Source organism: Pelophylax lessonae (assembly GCF_965119305.1).
Source record: "Pelophylax lessonae genome assembly, chromosome: 2".
Classification (NCBI taxonomy): Eukaryota; Metazoa; Chordata; class Amphibia; order Anura; family Ranidae; genus Pelophylax; species Pelophylax lessonae.
In genome coordinates, this window is record NC_138769.1 from 189,084,657 (window position 1) to 189,107,480 (window position 22,824).

A 22,824-nucleotide genomic window follows, 5' to 3' on the forward strand; every position below is an offset into this window, starting at 1 on the left:
ATATGCAATCAAACTGGGGGTGTCGTTAAAATGTAATTGACACCCCCTGCATATCGCATATGGCAGTGTGAACTGCCAGATGTGCGGATGCGATGCGGGAAGACGCTGCATATCCGCAGCGTTCCCGCATCGCACAAGTGTGAACCGAGCCTAAGGCTAAAATATTCCTGTTTTTGTTATTGTTCCACTTGGCCAGCAAGGCTACCTCCTAATTTGCAGCAAATAAGGGTATTAAGATAGCAGGTGAAAGTGGATCATAGTGTGACAACAGTTCCTGCAATCCCTGTTTCTTGTGATAAAGTACAGATGATTTCTGGGTTACTACAGCAATATCTAAAAAGTGCCCCCCACATATGATTTAAGGCCCCTTTCACACTTGTACGACCTAAAAGTTGTAGGACTTTGACGCTACTGGCAATGCCTGTGTAAGCTTGAGATCTATGGACCTCAAGTCGCAATAAAGTCAGACCAAAGTAGTGCAGGGACAACTTGAAGTTGCACAGATATTAATAGTACTCATTGGAAATCATGGGGTACTTGTCATGCAACTTTGCAGTCCCAAGTAGCAGGACAAGTCACACAAGTGTGAAAAGGGGCCTAAAGCTGAAGTTTGGACAGTGCTTTTTTTGTACAGTCAATTGGCCCAGCTTGGACTGACGTAAATATGCATGTGCTATGCCTGGAAGAGCCCTGTGGAAACTGGAAATCACTGCTACTACAGCAATTTCCACTAGCTTCCTGGTCATGTGCCAAGCAGCTGCCATATTACATATTTAACACAGGGGTTGCTTACTTGGCACAGGCGCCATTCAGAATACACTGCATTTTTCTCAATGAATGCAAAGTGTTCTCTGATTGCACCAATAGGGTATCGTGATGTCACCTCCCCACCTCTCAATTTCATTCAATCAAAGAATATTTGGCATTCATTGAGAAAAATCAAAATGTTGTCTGAACACCAGCAAGTAAGCCTGTGTTCACTAAGCAACAGGGCTGCCGAAAACTAGCAGCAACCACTATGCAGCACAGCGATTTCCAGCTTCCACAGGGATCAGCAAGGAATGGCACATGCATGCTTACATTGATCCAAGCTGGACCCAGGTCACTCTGCAAAAAAGCCGCACCTAAACTTTAATTTTAAGAAACTTGACACTCAAACAAAGAAGAAAATGACAACTAAGGTAGAAAAACGGTCAGGGCAACGAATAAAACAATTTTAGTGAGTGCAGGATACCTGTCTGAAAGCTTCTTTGCAAATCCAAAATCTGTTAGCTTGATGTGACCTTCTCGGTCAAGTAATATATTTTCAGGCTTCAAGTCTCTGTAAACAATTTCTTTGGAGTGCAAGTACTCTATTGCACAAATAATTTCCGTAGAGTAAAACAGTCCAGTGCTGTTGTTAAAACGTCCCATATTACGCAAGTAGCTAAAAAGTTCTCCTCCCGGTACGTACTCCATTAGCATATATAAGAACCGATCATCGTGTGAGGTCCAAAACCTGGAGGAACAGAAATTACACTGTTAGAAGTCATGAAGTTTAGCAAACATAAAAAGGAAGCATTCTACTTAAAATGTACAAATCTTTTTCTCCTATTCTCCAAAATTAAATAATCTTCGGGAAGGCCTTGCCCCCTCCCCTCCTACCTTAATTTTGTGAAATGGGCATCTTCACTGGAAAACAGAAAGACTTTGAACCATGGAGACTGAACCAATCAGGACTGAGGTTCATTGCCTCATTACCAACATCATAGAATTCTACCTGCCTTTGCACCCTGTTCCATTCCTATTACACCACACTACCATGTCTACAGAACAATACAAATGTCTCCACTAGCTAAAATGCAGCCAAGTTCCTGGTTTGAGGACAGTGGAAATAGCAATATCTCCTAACCATTTAAAACTGGCTTTCTCAGATAAACTCAGTCTCCATCATAGAAAAACTAATTCTCATTAGCCAGGACAGCATGGGCCATTTTCTTCCAACTTGGACCACATGGTACCTTTACAAACACTCTGTTGCATATCACAAAATAATGCATCCACCTCCCTAGCCTTTAAAGCCTTGTTAACTAACTGTTAACTAAACAAAGAAAAAAGTGTATGTATTTTATATATATATATATATATATATACATACATACATATACACACACACACACACACATATATATACATACACAGTATCTCACAAAAGTGAGTACACCCCTCACATTTTTATAAATATTTTATTATATCTTTTATTGTGACAACACTGAAGAAATTACACTTTGCTACAATGTAAGTAGTGAGTGTACAGCTTGTATAACAGTGTAAATTAACTGTCCCCTCAAAATAACTCAACACACAGCCATTAATATCTAAACCGCTGGCAACAAAAGTGAGTACACCCCTAAGTGAACATGTCCAACATGAGCCCAAAGTGTCAATATGTTGTGTGGCCACCATTATTTTCCAGCACCGCCTTAACCCTCTTGGGCATGGAGTTCACCAGAGCTTCATAGGTGGCCACTGGAGTCCTCTTCCACTCCTCCATGACGACATCACGGAGCTGGTGGATGTTAGAGACCATGCACTCCTCCACCTTCCGACTGAGGATGCCCGACAGATGCTCCATAGGGTTTAGGCCTGGAGACATGCTTGGCCAGTCCATCACCTTTACCCTCAGCTTCTTTAGCAAGGCAGTGGTCGTCTTGGAGGTGTGTTTGGGGGCATTGCCGTGTTGAAATACTGCCCTACGGCTGCCCTGTGGCCCAGTCTCCGAAAGGGAGGGGATCATGCTCTGCTTCAGTATGTCACAGTACATGTTGGCATTCATGGTTCCCTCAACTCCCCAATGCTGGCAGCACTCATGCAGCCCCAGATAATGACTGACACTCCCACCACCATGCTTGACTGTAGACAAGACACACTTGTCTTTGTACTCCTCACCTGGTTGGCGCCACACATGCTTGACACCATATGAACCAAATACGTTTATCTTGGTCTCATAAGACCACAGGACATGGTTCCAGTAATCCATGTGCTTAGTCTGCTTGTCTTCAGCAAACTGTTTTCGGGCTTTCTTGTGCATCATCTTTAGAAAAGGGACAACAACCATGCAGACCCATTTGATGCAGTGTATGGACTGAGCACTAACAGACTGACCCCCCACCCCTTCAACCTCTGCAGCAATGCTGGCAGCACTCATACGTCTATTTCCCAAAGACAGCCTCTGGATATGATGCTGGGCATGTGCACGTAACTTCTTTGGTCGACCATGGCGAGGCCGGTTTTAAGGGAACCTGTCCTGGTAAACCGCTGTATGGTCTTGGCCCCCGTGCTGCAGCTCACTTTCAGGGTCTTGGCATTCTTTTTATTGGCCATCTTTATGTAGAGCAACAATTTTTTTTTCAGATCCTCAGAGAGTTCTTTGCCATGAGGTGCCATGTTGAACTTCCAGTGACCAGTATGCGAGAGTGAGAATAATAACACCAAATTTAACACACCTGCGACCTTGTAACACTAATGAGTCACATGACACAAGGGAGGGAAAATGGCTAATTTGGCCCAATTTGGACATTTTCACTTAGGGGTGTACTCACTTTTGTTGCCAGCGGTCTAGACATTAATGGCTGTGCATGGAGTTATTTTTAGGGGATAGCAAATTTACACTGCAATACAAGCTGTACACTCACTACTTTACATGGTAACAAAGTGTTATTTCTTCAGTGTTGTCACATGAAAGGTTATAATAAAACATTTACAAAAATGTGAGGTGTGTACTCACTTTTGTGAGATATATATATATATATATATATATATACACACACATGCGTGTGAACCACTTTTATGTATATTTCCACGCTTATGGTGTAAGTGAAAAAAAAAAAAACTGATTAAATTTACTACTGTGGGTTGCTGTTCTAGAAGGTGCTGTGCCTTTAAATAGTGTTAAAGTGTATATAAAGAGCACTATCCTATATGAGATCTTTCTATTAACTTGTGTATAAATATAAACAAAAGAAATATCAACCATTAATAATTAATACAAAAAAATCAAATACAATACATCATAATTTACATAAAATCCATTATCTCAAATCTACTTAATAGTGAAATAAAGTTCCATCATGCTAAAGTGCCAACTTAGTGCTGTAAACTCAAATGCGGTGCAAACACTGCTCCCCTCCTGTGCTCGTACAAGGTGTAAATAAATGGCAGAGAAAGATCCACATAGCGTACTTCCGTTTTATTATAAAAATCTAATAATTTAAAACATATCCACTCATATGGCATAGGAAAAAAATAAGCACAAAACTAAACTGCAAGTCCACAATGACCTGCGTCTCACTGGCCGGAAATGACATCATCAGCCACGGTCATCTGACGTGTTTCGTCCCTCCCACAGGGCGTTGTCAAAGGATATTTGCACGAGCGCATAGGACTCCTGTTATTGGAACTCCATAGCAGCTGGTGAGTGAGTGGGCACACAGAAGTTGAGCACGATTTGCGTTGCATTTAAAGTGGAGTTCCACCCTAATTTTATACTTACCTCCATCTTCTCGCTCCGGGTCACCTGAAAAAGAAATGGATAATCTCATTTTTTTTTTTACTTACCTCGTAGCGAAGAAAATATACTTACCTTACTTCCTTCTTCCTCGGCCGCGGCCCGTCGTCACTTCCCGGCTCTGCAATGATTCCTGGGAGCTGAACGTCATAGCTCCCAGGAATCATTGCGCCTGCACTGGCCCCGACGTCAGTTCCAGGGCGCGCGCGTCATCCCCTCCTAAACAGCTTCTGGGCATGCCCAGAAGCTGTGGAGGGATGACGCGCGCGACCCGGAAGTGACGTCGGGGCCGGTGCAGGGCATCGTGGGACCGAAGAAGGCGGAAGAGGACCCCGAAGAGGATCTCGCTGGCTTCAAGCTGCCCACATCTGAGATGGCAGCGCTGGACAAGACGTTTTCAAGGTAAGTATTTGTCCTAACAGGTAAGTGCAACCCGGGACAGATCAGGGGCTAGCCATTGTGGAATGTGCTAGCCCTGACTGTCCCGGGGGTATTTTTAAAAAAAAAAAAAATTCCAGGGTGGAACTCAGCTTTAAGTTTACAGCACTTGGCACTTTAGCATGATGGAACTTTTCTTCACTATTAAGAAGTTTTGAGATAATGCACTTTATGTGAATTATAATGCATTGAATTGGATTTATTTGTAGTAGTCATTCATGGTTGAGTGATATTTCTTTTGTTTATATTTAAAAACTAGGTAATAGAAAGAATTTATATAGGATAGCACTCTTAGTCTTTATATACACTTTATCTCTCTCTCAACGTGCTGACTTCCACAGGCCAACCTATAGTATAATACCAAGCCGACTGCAACTCAAAGGCCACATGTGGAACCTTTCCAGCCTATCTTTAGGAATCTAAAGGCATACATTTCAGGTGTAGAGGCGTCTTGCTTCTCCCATAACAACCCCCCCGTTCTATTCTTACCTTTTACTTTCCTTACCATGCCTCCACCATTGGAGGTCCCTCAGTCTACCTTCTTCTGATCCCTCCCTATAACCTACCATATCTTTTTCCTTCTGAGGACACCCTACATAACCAGTAATTTACCCTCTCGCAATATCCACAATAAAATCCTGTTCCCTCAGGTTCCCCTTTCCTACCTTAAAAAGCGTCCATACCTAACCTTGCAGACATTTGTATTTATTCTTCATTATCCATCTCCCCTGGATTGTTTTGTCCTGGAAGACCTTGTGGGAGGAAAGCACTGGGACCAATAGTCTACCTTCCACCATGGTATAGACATGCTTCACCAATCTGAAACCTCAACATAATCACAAAGTCTAATTCAGATCTCCATAGGAACCTCTGAAACAATAAAAGTGACCCCTCCCTTCCCCACCACCACCTCTTTACAACCTTATGTACCTGGTTGGTCGACTTGTCAGGCGACTTGGCCGCCTGACAAGTCGCGGTCCATTCAGTGCAATTGGAACCGTTCTAATAGGAGCGACTCAAGTCGCTCCGACTTAGAAAATAGTTCCTGCACTACTTTTGACCGAAGTCTTGCATTGACTTCCATTATGTGAAGTCCCTGCAAGTCGTGCCGAAGTCGCGGTGCACGGCGACTTCACTAGTCGCCCCCGAAGTCGTGTCGCCATAGTGTGAACCGACTCTTAAGATGTTTTTTCTCTTACAGGAGTTTAGCAGTGTTTTTAGGGAAGGTTAATGTCAATTTCTGCACTGATACTTTTTGTACTGATATGTAACATTTGTTAAAAATGTTTAAATAACAAATTTGAAATAAAAAAAAAAAAAGGCTTTGTAAGCAGGAGAGTTTACATATAACCTGAGCTGCTGTATCTCTGGAAACACTAGATAATTGTCGTGTGGTTTACTCCAAAGATAAACCCTTCGTATGCCTTTTTTAACATGTGCCCAGTTTGAATTACCCAGGTTTGTGACAGGTATACATTAATCCTCCCTAGCCTTGTCTATAATGAATTGCAAAATGATGTCATGTAAATAAAAACGCAACTGATGTCACCTGTCCTGCAGCCGTTCACTACTGCAGACTCTCAGGGACTTCATATTTGTACTGCCTGTGGCCATTATCTTTTTCAGCCACCTGTAGCTTTAAAATATACTTAGTTCTCTTTCCGAACAGTGAGGATACCCCACAACGCTCACCAGTGACCACTGTCAGAGAGTAGTAGGTATCATAGCTTATTTTTATTTTTTGGAGGGAGGGGGCTTTACAGGAGGTCTTCTACATTAAAGTGGTTGTAAGGTCTGGTTCACATTAGTGCAACTCTGATGTGACTTGAGTCACACAGAATCGCATGACAAGGGAAATCTCATTGATTTCAATGGTGCCTGTTTCTAATCAATGCAGCTCAGAGCAGTGCTATTTTGGAAAAAGGTTCCTGCATTATTTTGGTGCGATTTAAAGTGCTACTTGGCCCCATAGAATATGTAAAATCGCACCACATAATCGCATCAAAGTTGTATAACAGTCGTGTGAACCGAGCCTAAAGATTTTTTTACCTTAGTGTATTCCCTGCATTAAGGTAAAAAAAGATTCCACTAACAGTATCTCCCTCTTCACCCCCCTTGTACTTACCTGGGACCTCACTCAATCCAGCGCAGCGCCCTTCTGTAGCAGCTCTCTCCTCTTGCCACAGAACAGGTAAGTGTAACACGTTTATTATTTAAAAGAACATAATTAGGGTCCTTTCACACGAGCGATCCGATCATATCCGCCTCTCAGTTTTTTAGGCGGATCTGACTAGATCCCCCATGCATCCCTATGGGGCAGCGGATGTCGGCGGAGACATGTCCACTGACACCCGCTGCCATCCGCATCCGATCCTATCCGTGAAATCTGGACGGATGGACAAGCGGTCCGCTCTCATCTGATTCCCCTATAGAGATGCATGGGGCTCTGACAACTCCCTCTCCGCACACAGCGCGGAGAGGGAGATGTCACCTGCCTGCTCAGCAGGGATCTGTGTATTGATCCCCCGCTGAGCAGCACGGATCCGTCTACAGAGGCGGACCGTGTGAAAGAAAATCTAATACACATATGCACAATGGCAATCTATGATATATAGCAAAGCCATTTCAAAAGCAGTATTTTTAAACAAACATTCAGGTGTAATGCTTCAATAAAGCTGTATTCCAGGGATAGATATTTTTGCATAGTTACAATGGTCCAGCTTGGACCAGTATAAGTATGCATGCTCCAAACTTGGCCGATCCTTGCGGAAGCTGGAAATGACTGTAGTAGACACCTCTAATACAGTGATCCCCGCTAGATTCCGGGCCCCGTGCCGAGCAGCTGCTGTTCTGCATAATAAATACAGGAGGTTGCTTGCTGGGCATGGGCACCATTCAGAGAACACTTTGCATTTTCTCAATGAATGCAAAGCATACTGAGGGACGAGTCGAGAAGAAATGACACTTGGTGTAACAAGACTGCCAAAATTTAGGATACTGGGTTTGCTCAGAGGATTTACTGGGCACTCCACAATGGGGAAGCTAGAGAGAAGAGAAACACTAGGGTGGATGTAAAAGTTACTACTGTAAGCAGAGTCCTGATATCTCAGGTAAGCTCACCACAATATTCATTTAAATATTCAGGGAAAACAGCAGGAACTGCTATTTATTAACTTCGTAGGTAAAAAAACTCCCTTGTGAAAAAGGCAATATAGGCCCCAATCAACATAGGAAGGCTGACATCTTGGAATTTGAGGTGCCTAAATAATACAGTTTATTAAAAATAAAATACAGCACACTGATCTTATGATCCGCAGATGGTACTCCCGGGGATATGAAGAACCCTACCAACAGAGGATTGCCAAGTTCCACTCCCTTCTCCAATACTAGAGGGGCTACAGAGGAAGCGCTGGTGAATAGTAACACAACGCATTGGTTTGTTAAGTACACTGGAGAAAAAAAAAAAAAAAACAGTAACTGAAGCAAGATTTTAGTGTTGGGGTTTAGAGTAGAGGCTAATAATTGAAGCCTGAGCATCTAAACTGATGGGAAAAAAAATGCCCAAGAAATAAAAATAGAAGCAAACTAACCCATTGGTAAAAATGGGGGGTGTACCTTCAAACAGAAGGTTTATGGCTTTGAAATATGTGGTTCAAGTGGGAGACAGACTCTAATTGCCTATAAGATAATACAGTACTGTAAGAGCTCTTTCACACTGAGGTGCTTCTAAAATGCCAGTAAAACACTGAGCGATTTTCGGGCGGGTTTGAAGACCTTAGCAGGCGCTTTGGAAGAGCTTTTCAGGCGCTTTGGAAGAGCCTTTCAAGTGCTTTGGAAGAGCTTTTCAGGCGCTTTGGAAGAGCTTTTCAGGCGCTTTGGAAGAGCTTTTCAGGCGCTTTGGAAGAGCTTTTCAGGCGCTTTGGAAGAGCTTTTCAGGCGCTTTGGAAGAGCTTTTCAGGCGCTTTGGAAGAGCCTTTCAAGTGCTTTGGAAGAGCTTTTCAGGCGCTTTGGAAGAGCTTTTCAGGCGCTTTGGAAGAGCTTTTCAGGCGCTTTGGAAGAACCTTTCAAGTGCTTTTGAAGAGCTGTTCACACGCTTTCCATTCATTGCAATAGAGAGGTGCATTTTTGCGGCGCTTTTTTAGACCCCCTTTCACACTGAGGCGCTTTGGCGCTAAGAAAAGCGCTTGAAAAGCTAACGAAAGCAAGCAGCATCTTTGGAGTGCCAACAGCCCTTTAACACTGAGGCACCCCAGTGTGAAAGGGGTCAAATAAAGAAAGACTGGGGTTCTTCCATCACATCTTCAGATCTCCTGCATGGAAAAAACAGCAGGATCATTGATGCCACTGCCCAGTATGTGACCAAAGAGATTCTTTCCCTCAAAGGAGGAAATGAATAAGGCTTTTTGACAATATATCATCAATATCCCAAGCACGAAGCCCAAGTGCTCAATGCATTTGGACAGACATAACTGCCATGCAAGAGACACATTTAAATGTTTCTAAGAGATCATCACAGCTGAAGTGCCTTGTGCTTCAGGGCTCACTTTTAAAGATTATCCATTGTGACATGGTTTCATAAATCAAGATTACTGCCTACAGAAAATGGAGAGTTGTTCTAGGTAAGTCAAACAGACTTAAATATGGAGTCCTAATGTCTAACAGTGAAATTCCTAACGGTAGAGAAGCCCTTAGCCTGTATAGTGGTACAACTGGAGGGTTCAAAGAAGGAAGGGACCATTTGTCAAAAAATTCCCCATCAACAAGAAAAAGTTTCACATTGTCAGGAGGAAGTTATGGCTTCATGAGATGACTTTACTGCAGCCCAACGGGTCATTATTATTATAATACAGAAATAATATAGCGCCAACCGTTTACACAGAGCTTTACAACATAAGAGACATACACAATAAAGGTGTTGTAAGAGACTGGGTCATGCCAAAAGGCTAGGGCATGGCTCTAGAACTGGAAAGAGCTCTTTGGTTTACTAATAATGGGGCTTTTCCACTGCATGGAACAGAATGGTTCGGCTCGCTTTTGTGCTTTTCCACTGCTGGTACCGCATGGTACGGTGTAGGAACGGTTTGGTACGGTACGGTACGGCGGTGCTTTTCTACTGCATGGAACCGAACGGTACGGCTCTCAAAAACAGTACCACCTCGATTGTGGTTCCAAGAGGTGCCATACCCCACAATCCTTTGCATGCAGTCACTACTAGCCACTGATTGGTCAGAGAATCGTTGTTATCCCACCCACTTACTTTAGAACTACTTTAGTGGAAAAGCAAACCATACCAAACCGTACCGAACCATTCCAACACCGTACCATGCAGTGGAAAACCAAACCGGGCCAAGCAGGGCCGAGCCGGTACTTGCAGTGGAAAAGTGCCATAATACACAAAAGACTAAGAAGCACCACAAAGCAGAGAGCATTGCCTAAGGCCCCTTTTACACTTGCCACTCCGTCGGCGGACTCCGTTTTCCTCAGCGGGGGATCGATTCGCTGATCCCCCGCTGAGCAGGCGGATGGCAGCTCTGTCTCCGCGCTGTGTGCGGAGACAGAGCTGTCAGGTCCCTGCTCTTCTCTTTGGGGGAATCGAATGAGAATGGACTGCCTATCCGTTCTCATCCGAACCGATCCGCCAGACGGATGGAAAATAGGGTTTTCATCCGTCCCGATTTGTCGGACAGGATCAGATCGGATGTCAGTGGACGGTCCGCAAGTGTGAAAGGGGCCTTAAGGTTGCATATCAGAAAAACACACAGAAAATGAAACTGAAGAGACAGAATCACAACAGAAGCTTCACCACAGCTCTGGACCAGGAGATCACTGTGGGGTTTATTTACAAAAACAAGAGTGTGCAAAATCTGGAGCAGCTCTGCACAGAAACCAATCAGCTTCCAGGTTTTTTTTTTTTATTTTTAAGTTTAGTTGAACAAGCTGAAGTTCAAGCAGATTGGCTACCATGCACAGCTGCACCAGATTTTACACTCTCCAGTTTTAGTAGTTCAATACCTCTGTATCTAGCTGGCACACTACACAAAACTGCCACAATGTAGAGTTCAATTTTCAAAGGTGAATGTGACATTTCAGGTTATCTTCACTACTACCAGAATTTGACTCACACAGGGAGTCATCAGAGGCAGGGTAACACCAGAGGCTGTACCCAGGTTCTGTAGCTGTAAAGCACTTTGCCGCTGACACTGTATACACAGGTTTGCAAAGTGCCACAATGCAGAGCCCAGTGCCAGGGGGTCACATTTAAGGGCATCTTGCCCCATTCATGGGCTTACTCATGGAGAAAATCTTTAGAGATGGTGTCAAACCTGAGTGCCAAGGCTCTGGACCTGGAGAGCGTTTTGTGGACAAAACACTAAGATCTGGATAGCACCGTAGGCAAAGTCCAGTACCCGAAGGTCACATTCCAGACTAGATCTGCAATCTTTGGTCCGGCGGGTTGTTGCTGTGAAAAGCCTAGCAGCGTATACGAAGTCTTGACTGGAGTTGAAAAAGAGAAATTCTTGGACATGTGCTTTATACTGTCACCTTCAGGAGGTTGACACACTGGCAAACAAAAAATGTGTTAAGCCATTCTCTGTATAACCTTGTTTCCAACCGTCATGCATCATTGTTTGCTAGTGTCTTAGGAGCTTGAATGATTTTTCATCCGCTCTTCTGTGCAAAACTCAGTATTTTTTACTGAGATTTTTCTCCTTCGTTAGGCTATTGGTTCTACCATGCATTTTTTTTCTCTATTCCTGTGTCCCTCAATAGACCATTAAGAAAACCTATTTTTACTACATGTAATATCGTTTATGATTCTTTATGAAAGTTTAAGGGCTATCTGCTAAAAATAACACTAGCCAGTACCAGAAATATATTCACTGTTATACATTTGTAAAATAAAGTTATTTTACCCCAAGATACAATGTTCTGGTTTTAAAATTCTTTTTCTCAGTGTCCAGTAACACAGGCATGAAAATGTGCTGTGCACGCCTTTATTACTCAGTATCCAGTAATCTACAGGATTAATCATCGTGTCCTGTAAGCCTGGATGTATCCACTGCCTCTGGCAACACAAAAGGTCAAATTTATGACACTTGTGCCACTGCCCAAAAGCTTGGTGACATGTTACATAACAACGTGCTATTGTGATGCATGCTGCTCTGGAATTTGATGAGGATAAAATAATGTGCCATCTGTATAATAGAAAATATCCTGCAGCGGATACTAGACCATATAAAGCACTGTCTAATGCCACTCTATGCAGCAAAAACGACTTGTATTATGAATTCCTAACAAGTTATCTGATTTATTGACACATGAAGAATTATTATACCGCCCTTCACAGAAGCAAGCATTACGGAAGCAGGATATATTCAGAATTTAAAACAATATGTACATTTCCAAACCTTAAAATCTTTTTTTTTTTTTTTTTTTTTTAAGTCAATCCATAGAGTGCTGCAAAAATGGATTTTTGTAAAATCTTACCGTAAAATCCTTTTCTCTTAAGCTCATTGACAGACGCAGTCCTCTTGATTAATATCAAATCGGGTTATACTGCCTTCTACAGGAGTAGGACACTAGGCAGAAGGAAAACGTTCTGGCCACACCTTAGGGGCAGTCCCAGAGGGTATATCCTCTCTCTCCCTGCTACAGGATGTCAGTTATGTCACAAAGCAGTGTCAGAGAATTTAACCCAACCCAACTCAAATGTAGAGGGGCGGGTACTGCGTCTGTCAATGAGCTTAAGAGAAAAGGATTTTATGGTAAGATTTTACAAAAATCCTTTTTTCTCTGTCGCTCATTGACAGACGCAGTCCTCTTGATTAATATCAAATCGGGACGTCCCAAAGCAGTGCCACAAATGAGGGGTGGGATAACAGAAATCAAAATTTAAATCCAGAAGGCCCAACCGGTGCCGACTAGAAGTCTTAAAGGCTCATCAAACCAAAGGATGAGACTCAACTGAAAATCCAACAGAAAAAAAAAAAAACCCTCGAGGTAGACCAACGGTCTCCTCAAATTGCGGCCTGCAGAACCTTGCGGCCAAAAGAGGCATCCGTCGATGCCATCACATCAACTTTATAAAATTTTGTAAAGGTATGAACCGACGACCAGGTAGCCGCCTTGCAAACCTGGACCACTGACGCCTGATGGCGGAAGGCCCAGGAAGCACTAAGCGCCCGAGTGGAGTGCGCCTTAACAGGGAACGGAGGATTCCATCCCTTAATAGAATAAGCCTGTACCACCGTCTGTCTGATCCATTTGGAGATAGTCGCGACAGATGCAGGCAACCCCTTTTTGGGGCCAACCGTGATCACAAAAAGTGAATCCGTTTTACGAAACGAGTCCGTAGTTTTCAGGTATACCCTGATTGCCCGAACCACATCCAAGGAATGTAACGCACACTCCCGAGGATGACTGGGCTTAGGACATAGGGAAGGCAATACAATGTCCTCATTCAGATGAAACTACTTTAGGAAGGAAGGATGGATTCGGACGAAGAACCACCTTATCCCTATGAACCACCAGATATGGGGAACGACAAGATAATGCGGCCAGTTCTGACACCCTGCGTGCAGAAGTAATGGCCACCAAGAAGGCCACCTTCTGGGATAAAGTAAGCAAGGGAATCTCCCTGATATTTTCAAAGGGAGGTTTCTGAAGAACCGACAACACTAAATTAAGATCCCAGGGTGGTAAGGGCGCGCGCACTGGCGGAGCCAGGTGCCGCACCCCCTGTATGAAATTCCTCACCAAGGAATGAGTAGCCAAAGATTTCTGAAAGAAGATTGCTAACGCTGAAACCTGACCCTTGATAGTACTCAAGGCCAGCTTCTGCTCAACTCCTTGTTGCAGAAAAGCCAAGATTCGGGTCACCGAATAGGCCCGTGGAGGAAATCCAAAGGATTCACACCACGCAATATAAGACTTCCATGTGCGATGATAGACTTTTCTAGAAGTTGCTTTCCTTGCTTTAATTAAAGTAGGAATAACTGAAGTTGACAATCCCTTGTCCTTCAGCACCTGAGTCTCAATAGCCAGGACATTAAAGCCAGCAATTGTAAAGCAGGATGGAAGATCGGTCCCTGAGACCGCAGATCCTCCCTGAGAGGAAGTCTCTAGGGAGCGTCCGCGACCAGCCTGACGAAGTCGGCGTACTCGGGTTGACGAGGTCAGTCCGGAACTACCAGGATAACTGGAATTCCTTCCACCTCTGTCCTGCGAAGAAGCTTCAGCAGCAACTTGAGAGGAGGGAAGACATACAGTAGCTGATACTGTCCCCACGGGGCGACCAGCGCATCTGCTGTGTTCGTTCGCGGATCTCGGGAGCGGGTTACAAAACTCTGCGCCTTCCTGTTGAGCCGAGCTGCCAACAGATCCACCTCCAGGGTGCCCCAATGAAGGCACCGCTGGTGAAATATCTCTGGATGAAAAGGCCATATCCCTTGATCCAGAATCCAACGGCTGACATAATCTGTCTGCCGATTTTCCACCCCCGGAGTGCAAACTGCGGGGAGAGCCGGAACAAACCGTTCCACCCAATGAAGAATGCTGGCCACCTCTATGGCCGCCAGGGCACTCTTGGTGTCCCCTTGGTGATTGACATAAGCCACGGCCGTGGCCTTGTCCAACTGAATCCAAACCGGGTTGCCCTGAAGCTGCTTGGTCCAGAAAATCAGACAAGGTCTGATCGCTCTCAGTTCCAATACATTTATCGGTAACCTGGATTCTGTCGGAAGAAATTACTTCTCCTGGCTGAGCATCGGAGACCGAAGCTACCAGACCAGAGACTCTCTGGTCCGCTCGCTCAACCAGATCCGATTTCCAGAGAATCGGGATTTCGATTCCATCTGAAAAGAATCTCCTTTTGTGATCTTTTGCAAAAGTGAAGAAAACGTTCTGCTCAAGGAGCGGGAACTACCGCTCCCTGTTGCATCAAGTCTATTACTGCTCCCCGCAAAGCTTTTAAGCGATCCGGGGATAGTCGAATGTTGGAAGGGAAGAATCGCACCGGTAGAAGTGATCGAAACTTGATTTTGTATCCCGACCGCATGACCTCGCAAACCCCTTTGTCCGGGATTCTGGAAAGCCATGGATCCGGAAACCGGAGAAGACGTCCCCCCACCCCAGAGATGGGTGGTGGCGCACCTTCAGGTTGTCTTATCTTCAGGTTTTGCTGAGTCTGACTTTTGTTTACCCGACCAGCGCCCTTTGAAACCCCCTGAAGGGGCTTTGGAGGGCTTCCCCTTATCGCCCGCCCCAGCGGAACGAACAAACTTTTTATGACCGGAAAAGGAAGGTCCTCTACCTTTAGCTGTCTGTGGTAAAAAAGTGCTCTTACCCCCAGTGAGATCCTTTATAATCTCATCCAAGGTGGCCCCAAACAGGCGATCCCCCTGAAAGGGAAGATTAGCCAAAGTCTTTTTGGAACCTTGATCAGCCGACCAGCACTTTAACCATAACACGCGTCTGAGGACCACTGCTGGAACAGATGCACGCCCTAGCAAGGGAGTGGCGTCCAGAGCGGCGTCACAGATGAACTGTAGCCCTTGTATAATCTGCTCCAGCAAATCTGATACTGCCGGGGGGATACTTCTCCCCTTTATGTCACGGCGTAACAATTTGGTCCATTCTGTCAATGTTTGTGAAACTAAACCAATGGCAATCACTGGCCTAAATGTTGACCCTATCAGGGAAAAAATGGAGCGGGATTCGGCTTCCACTTTTCGATCCACCGGATCCCTAAAGGACGGAGCGTCCTCCAACGGGATAACAGTGGCTTTATTTAGTCTGGAAATTGGTGGGTCCACCACTGGTGGTACCGTCCATTTCTTAAGGAGGGATTCCTCAAACGGATAGCGCCTAGCAATGCGTTTGGAAATAGCAGGGGTTCGTTTTGGATGATCCCATTCTTCCTTAATTAGGTTACCAAAACATTTGGGCAAAGGAAAAACCTTCGCCATTTTGGTAGGTTTGCTGGTACCAAAGGGAATTTCAGTGTCATGTACCTCTGCCGGTGTAACCTCAAGACTTAAGGTTTCCCGGACAGACATGACTAGTGCGTCCACCAACGCTTCTTCTTGCGCTATGGCGGAGGCAGAAACGTCCTCCTCACTGTCTGAGGAGACCGTACCCGAGACAGCAGCCCCAGCAGAGGGACCTGCAGCTGCAGTGACCAGCTCACAATCCGTATCTGAAGTATCAGATGAAATAGGGGTAGGCGGGGGTCGCTTCCTTGACCCCCGTCCCTGACAGGCTACCTCCACCCGGGATACCAAAGACTCCAAAACTGCTGATAATGCATCAATCACGAGTGGGGTACTGCAGGGTCCTGCAGCCACCTCGAGGGGATCAGGTGGGGATACATGTGTGGCAGGGTCCATGATTATACAAGACACTTGCCAGCAAACAAAAAAAAAATAATTTCAAAGAAAAAAACTTTTTTTTTTTTTTTCTTAGTCCCCCAGTGCAACAGCGCCCCTCAGTGTTACCTGCTTGGACCCCACAGAGAGAGAGAGAGACCCCAAGGCTCACCACCTGATGCTCAGAAGTTTCTATCAACCTGCTCCCAGCACTGTCTGTTACAGACAGGAAGTCTTTGGCTTGCTTTCCCGGGTAAAGGAGGCGGCTCCGCCCCTTTACACGCCTTCCGGCGCCTCCCAATTACTCCTCGAGGTGTTTGGTCATCTCAAACATGGCCGCCCCCATGCTGGAGACACGAGGCTACGCCAAGATGGCGGCCCCGCGCGACCTGCGGGAAAATGGCGGCGACCTGTGGAGGATGGCAGCGGCTTGTGGCAAGAAAGCAGCGGCCTGCGGGAGGTAGACATCGGCCTGTGCGGCCTGCGGGAGGTGTACGGCCTGTGGGAGGATGGCGGCCTGCTGGAGGATGGCGGCCTGCGGTAGTCCAGGCACAGGCATCGGCCTGTATTGCACTTTATGTATCAGGTAAGATGCTATCACCCTCTTACCTGGCCATCCTGATAGTAATACCAGCCACTGACTTCAGTCATGGTCCCTTACAGTGCCCCTCATACAGTGACTTCCGATTGTCAGCTCCCAAACCAAACCTACTGATTCCTATTCACTAAATCACCCTCAAGAGGGGGATCTGTGACACCTGTTTATAGAATAGAGGGGGGATCCAGGATTATAAAGGTCTGGTCATCCCAGGGAGGGGCCCGCGTCCACCCACAAACCCGACAGGGGGAGAGGGGGAACCTTTTACTCACCATACCGGAACAGGCGGGCCCAACTCCTGACAGAACCCCTCTCCACCGAGGTGGGGGGGCTGTCGACCAATACGGACGCAGTGACTCAGTCTCCAACTGGTCGTCGGCGTCCAGGCGAGACGCTTAACTCGCAGGGTCAGTCCCTGTCCAGTGGGACTATGTCGCGGCCGACCCAGCGCGGAGCTAGGGCCTGCATGCGCTCGTAGGCTGACTGGGGTGACCACTGGATCCTAACATCCAGCCCGTCGCCCAGTTTCAGCATACTTGCTTGAAGATCTCACAGGAACACTGGAGAAAAAAAGCTGCCTAAAAAAAAAATTTTCTTAAAAAAAATCTTGCCAGGTCCAAGATCCCAGCAAGGAACTTAGGTCCTTACTCCTAACTAGACAGAAAAAAACTGACATCCTGTAGCAGGGAGAGAGAGGATATACCCTCTGGGACTGCCCCTAAGGTGTGGCCAGAACGTTTTCCTTCTGCCTAGTGTCCTACTCCTGTAGAAGGCAGTATAACCCGATTTGATATTAATCAAGAGGACTGCGTACGTCAATGAGCGACAGAGAAATGTCATTACTGTGTTATGTAAGCATCTACGGCCTGCATCGGCTACATTGGATTGAATGCTTAGTTCACACAAAACTAGTTGATCAGTTTTGGTAAGATCCTAGCAGGTATTGATCACGTATCATCCTGTTAAAGCGTTTCTAATTCCAAGCAAGAATGGGGAAAACCAGTATGTGTGGGGTGGGGGCGACATATCCTGGCCTCAGATTCAAGGACCTTAAATATGTATCTAAACCAAAGAACAAAATATATTGCATTTTTCCAGTTCTTAGATGTAGTGCCTACATTGATTTTTTTTGAGACTTTATTTTTCTTTATTTAAAATGGTGATCTTCCCACTGCAAGCTGAACTAAATGTAAACTGAATAGCTCATTCATCTGTAAACTACCTATCTCTCGGTCCCTTATATAATGAAGATGAAAAAAATGAGACACGTTTGAAGTCCAGCCTAGAAGATAACCCTGACTACCTCCATGGACACAGAGGAGAAGCGAATGTAGCCACTCAGAGACCAGAACTATATCATAAAATAAATGGTTAAAAAATGTGGAGCTACACTGCATCTGAGCACCAAAAACGCTATTTAATATTCAAAGCAAACCTACTCATTCATCCAGGTCTCCATGCTTTATTTTGCTAGGAAAACACTTTAAAAAACACTCCCTATCATTTCTGGCCATGGCCATCTTGAGTAAGGGCAGATGATTCATGTAGCATTTACACACTGGAATCCATTTGCCATTAGCTCAGGAATACATGAGGGTGTACTTAGCTTACAAAGCCCCTCCTCCTCCTGAAGACTCCTGGGATGTACAACATAATTTGCCTAGGCCTGGAAACCAGGAAGTAACTAAAGAAATGTTAAAAAAAAAGTTTAACAAGTAAATATAAAATACTTTCCTATCCATTTACTAATGCTAGCAGCATAACGAATAAAAATAGTCAATGTTAATTGAGAGAGTGAAGTTCCACAAACATGTCTTAAAGCAGAGTTCCACTCAAAAACGGAATTTCCGCTATTTTGCTTCCTCCCCCCCTCCGGTGCCACATTTGGCACCTTTAAGGGGGGAGGGGGGGGGGAACGGGTACCGTTTTTGATGGGTACCCCTTCCCCTCTTCCGGGGCACCTGTCTTCAGAGTACCAGAGTACCTGTCATCAGAGTACCTGTCACCAGAGTACCCGAGTACCTGTCACCAGAGTACCCGAGTACCTGTCACCAGAGTACCCGAGTACCTGTCTCCAGCCCAGAGTGCCCGAGTACCTATCTGCAAAGCTGAAAATTGGTCTGGGCAGGAAGGGGGTGTAACTGCTCTGTATGGAAGTGGTTAACTTTTTGGCCATCTTCTCTCCCAGCAGAGCTGCTTCACACTGAAGTGCATGTGCTCCCACGTAGTCTGTTTCAACAGCAGTGAAAAATGCACTGGAACGCAGAAAAGGTAGTGAAAATACTACTTTTTCAAAACGTACTGCATCAAATTCGGACCCAAACTAAATTCACAGATGCCGCTCAAGGCTCCACTGGGTCCTCTTACATGGCAACCACTTGCAGTGCAGGCAAGGACAGCGCTTGTTCCAGCTCTAGATTCTAATGGAAAAGAGAAAAGTCCAGGAAATGGCACATCCCTGCAAAGCCATGTAAGGTGGTGTATGACAGCCTAACCCCATGCTCAAACCAGGTCACCTGCTAAATACGTTTACTCCGCCCACAGAGCTTAGTCATGGGGTACTGTGGTACCATGCAATTTGGTGCCCATAAACGCAATGCATTTGTGAGATATTTTTGGGGTGCCATTACCAATTTATTGGTACCTGCAAGCAGATGGCAAAGGCAGTGTGTTCACCTGCGGTACACAGGTTAGTCAATGAAATCTCGTAGACGGTCTGTTCGATTTTTTCCAACAAGTCTGGAACAAAGAATTGTGTTCCTTACTGAGAAAATCAGCAAAAATGCGTGCGTGTGATCACTAGTTAGCAAAATACTGAAGTGTCCATGGGTAAGGAAATAAAAGAAAAGCAAAAGCCTGGAACTCCAGAGGGTAGGTCCCACAACTGGTTAGAAAACATACAAGTAGTTAGCACGTGGTTCAACCAGCAACCATCCAACTCCAAACCAAAATATCCCCGAGTTAATATAGTACAATTTATTGCCCTTCCTTATGTTTTGATAACAAATATTATACATTTTTTAGCCGATTATTAATGTAGTATAAATGATTATAAACCAAGATATGGTAACGTCAGAGAAAAAAAATAACAGCAAACAGATATTGCAATGGAAAACAAGATACTATACCAAAGGTCAATTATACCAAAATGTCACAGTGCGGCTCTTCATAAAATACTCTATTGCTTTAAAATGTCAAAGTAGGGGAAGATATATTCCAATCTAATCAACAGCATAGAAAATAAAGACAGGTAAAATAAGAGCAGCAGAAAAAGACATAATAAGATATATAAATATTTGAAATACTTACAGTCTGACTAAAAATGGATGGTTCACCTCTTTCAAAACAGATTTCTCATTGTGTACATGCTGTTCTTGTTTTAGACGAATGACATCGGGAATGCTCATTACTTTTAGTGCAAAATAGTTCTTTGCTGTTTTCTCTTTTACTAAATGGACCCTCCCAAATGTCCCAGTTCCTGCATAGAAAAAGAAAAAGAATTACATTATAAATAGTTTTCTTCTTTTCTATCTTAATGGTTATAACGGTGAATAATGTATAATAATTTAGACTCCAGTATATTGATGACATTTTCTAGAAAAAAGAGCACCATTCGGAAACCACCCACCATCGTATAACTGTTGGTGAGAACTTTGGTTCACAATAATCTAGAAAGACTTTTTTGGCTCCCAACAACAGCAATTTTTATTTTTCTTGCACAATTTGTTTCCTGAATGAACACTATGGTATTGCCTCATTGATCCCTATGCCTGGTATACACGATGAGAGAAAAATAAAAATATATACATATATGCACATATATATATATATAAAATATATTATAGTTTTTTTTTTTTTTTTGCATGCTAGTCTTATATCGAAAATGAAGAGTTTACTCAAGTTACAAAATGTCTCGTACAACAGAATAAAATACAGAAGTTATGTAATGTGTTGTAATGTATTTGTCTTGTAGTTTTCGAATGACAACTGTTCTGATTAAATGAAAATCGTATGATCTGGTATCGTAAGAGGAACATTTTAATGCTTGGCGGATCAGATAATTTTGCATGAATTGTGGCGATCAGCTCTCGAATGCTGTGTACGATCGATCAGAATATCGTACGATTTTAGGATTGTGTGAACGGCCATTATTCTGGGTGTTTTGGAGGAAAAGCTTTAAGTTAAAGTCCAATGCCAGGCAAAGAACCGTTTTTTTTTTGTGAAGGGTTAGAACGTCCCTCGGGAATTATGATTTCAATGTCCCCACTGAGTTTTCTGTAGGATTTTAAATCCTGTTTTTATGTACTCATAGAAAAGAGTTCTTTACACTACTGCTCTCAGGCGCATCGCTGGATCAGGATCGGGCTCAGATGAGTATAAGGGAGGAAGCTGCACACTAAAGGTTTTTTACCTTCATGCATAGAATGCATAAAGGTGAAAAACCTTTAGCTTTTAGACACACTTTAAAGTGCATCTAAAACAATAACGTCATGTATTGGTGCTTTCTAGTCTTTAAATGTAGTGGTTGCATTCGTTTTCACAGAACATTTGTAGCAAGTACAGAAAATACCTGTTGATCCTGTCAGAAATGCTTTATCCTTGTCACTTCCTGTAAGCTAAAAAGAAAGCAAAAAAACATCCTTATCTTTTATCGTGTAAACTACTAATCCCATCAATCCGCCATGTAATAAAGGTGAACAAAGGCAGACATGTTCGGAATTTAGACTGTGTGACAACCATGGATGCCCCCATAGAAACAATGGAGAAATGAGTGTGGCCACCAAGGGACAGAAGTAGAGATGCACTGAAATTTCGGAGGCCAAAACTTTTCAGCTGAAAATGAGGTTATCTGCCTTTTGCTGATAAGAGCAAAAGGTGTCGATCATGGCCCCCGAAAACGTATATGATGTTGCTGCGATTGCACCACTATTTTCCAGCAATCTTGCTATGCTTATGGTGTGTTATTTTTAGGTCACGTGACTCAAAAATGTATTGTGCGTTATTGATGCATTCTCAATGCATTTCAACGGGGAGGTGCATTTTTGGTGAGTTTTTTTTTTAACTGGCCAAAAATGCAGCAAGCAGTATTTTTAACACCACAACAGAAGCGCAACGGACCAGTGTGAAGACATACATAGAATTGAAGGGATGCATTTTTGTTGAGCTTTTCTTGTGCTAAAGGTGCCAATAATGGCCGACAAGTTCATATTTAATTTAAAATAATAATATTAAAGTGTTACTAAACCCAGGACCCTGCATTCACTATATCTGGTCTCCCACAGTATACAGAACATGGAAATGCAATTATTTTTAGTAAATATAAACTGATAAATGCCTTTTCTCATCATCAGTACATAACAGTCTTGTGACTCCTATAAGTGCCTGCTTAAAGCATGTAGGAGGAGTTTTCATTCCCCTGACCCTCTGTCTGGACAGTGCCAATTGGCTCTGTGCTGATCACATGCACTCCCCAAGAAAAAAAATTCTCCAGCAATACACACCAAACTGAGAAGGTGCAGCCTGACTCCTAATGCTCTGTTCTATCACAAGATGGCTTGGAGTCAGTGGAAGAAGGGGAGGATCAGAGAGATAGTATATGTATGTATGCTATGAGGAAGGCTTAACAGCTGAAATGCATCAACATCTGTCATGTTGCCACTGCTGTCAATGCTGAAATACATTTTTGCAAAGAAGAGGCTTTTGCGTGCTGGCTTTTTTTTTAACATAACACATGGTTTTGGACGTTCAGCCTGAGCACTGACACTCAGCTCTCTATTTCTTGATAGTGCGGTGGAGCTATGGTGAGTTGTTGTACAAGCAATAAAACATTGCGTCCAAAGCAAAAAAAAAAAAAAAAAGTATTGACTGTAATAGGT

General features: G+C 44.0%; 1 protein-coding gene across 1 annotated transcript in view; it reads right to left on the minus strand.

Annotated features, from left to right (window-relative positions):
- PRKX (protein kinase cAMP-dependent X-linked catalytic subunit) overlaps window positions 1-22,824 on the minus strand; it is a 271,447-nt gene that overhangs the window by 47,334 nt on the left and 201,289 nt on the right. Inside the window, exons 2-3 of the mRNA XM_082245527.1 lie at window positions 20,258-20,426; window positions 1,235-1,498 (exon numbers count right to left, since the gene is read on the minus strand). Of these exons, the coding sequence (XP_082101653.1) occupies window positions 1,235-1,498; window positions 20,258-20,426 (433 nt within the window). The remainder of the gene's footprint in view (window positions 1-1,234; window positions 1,499-20,257; window positions 20,427-22,824) is intronic.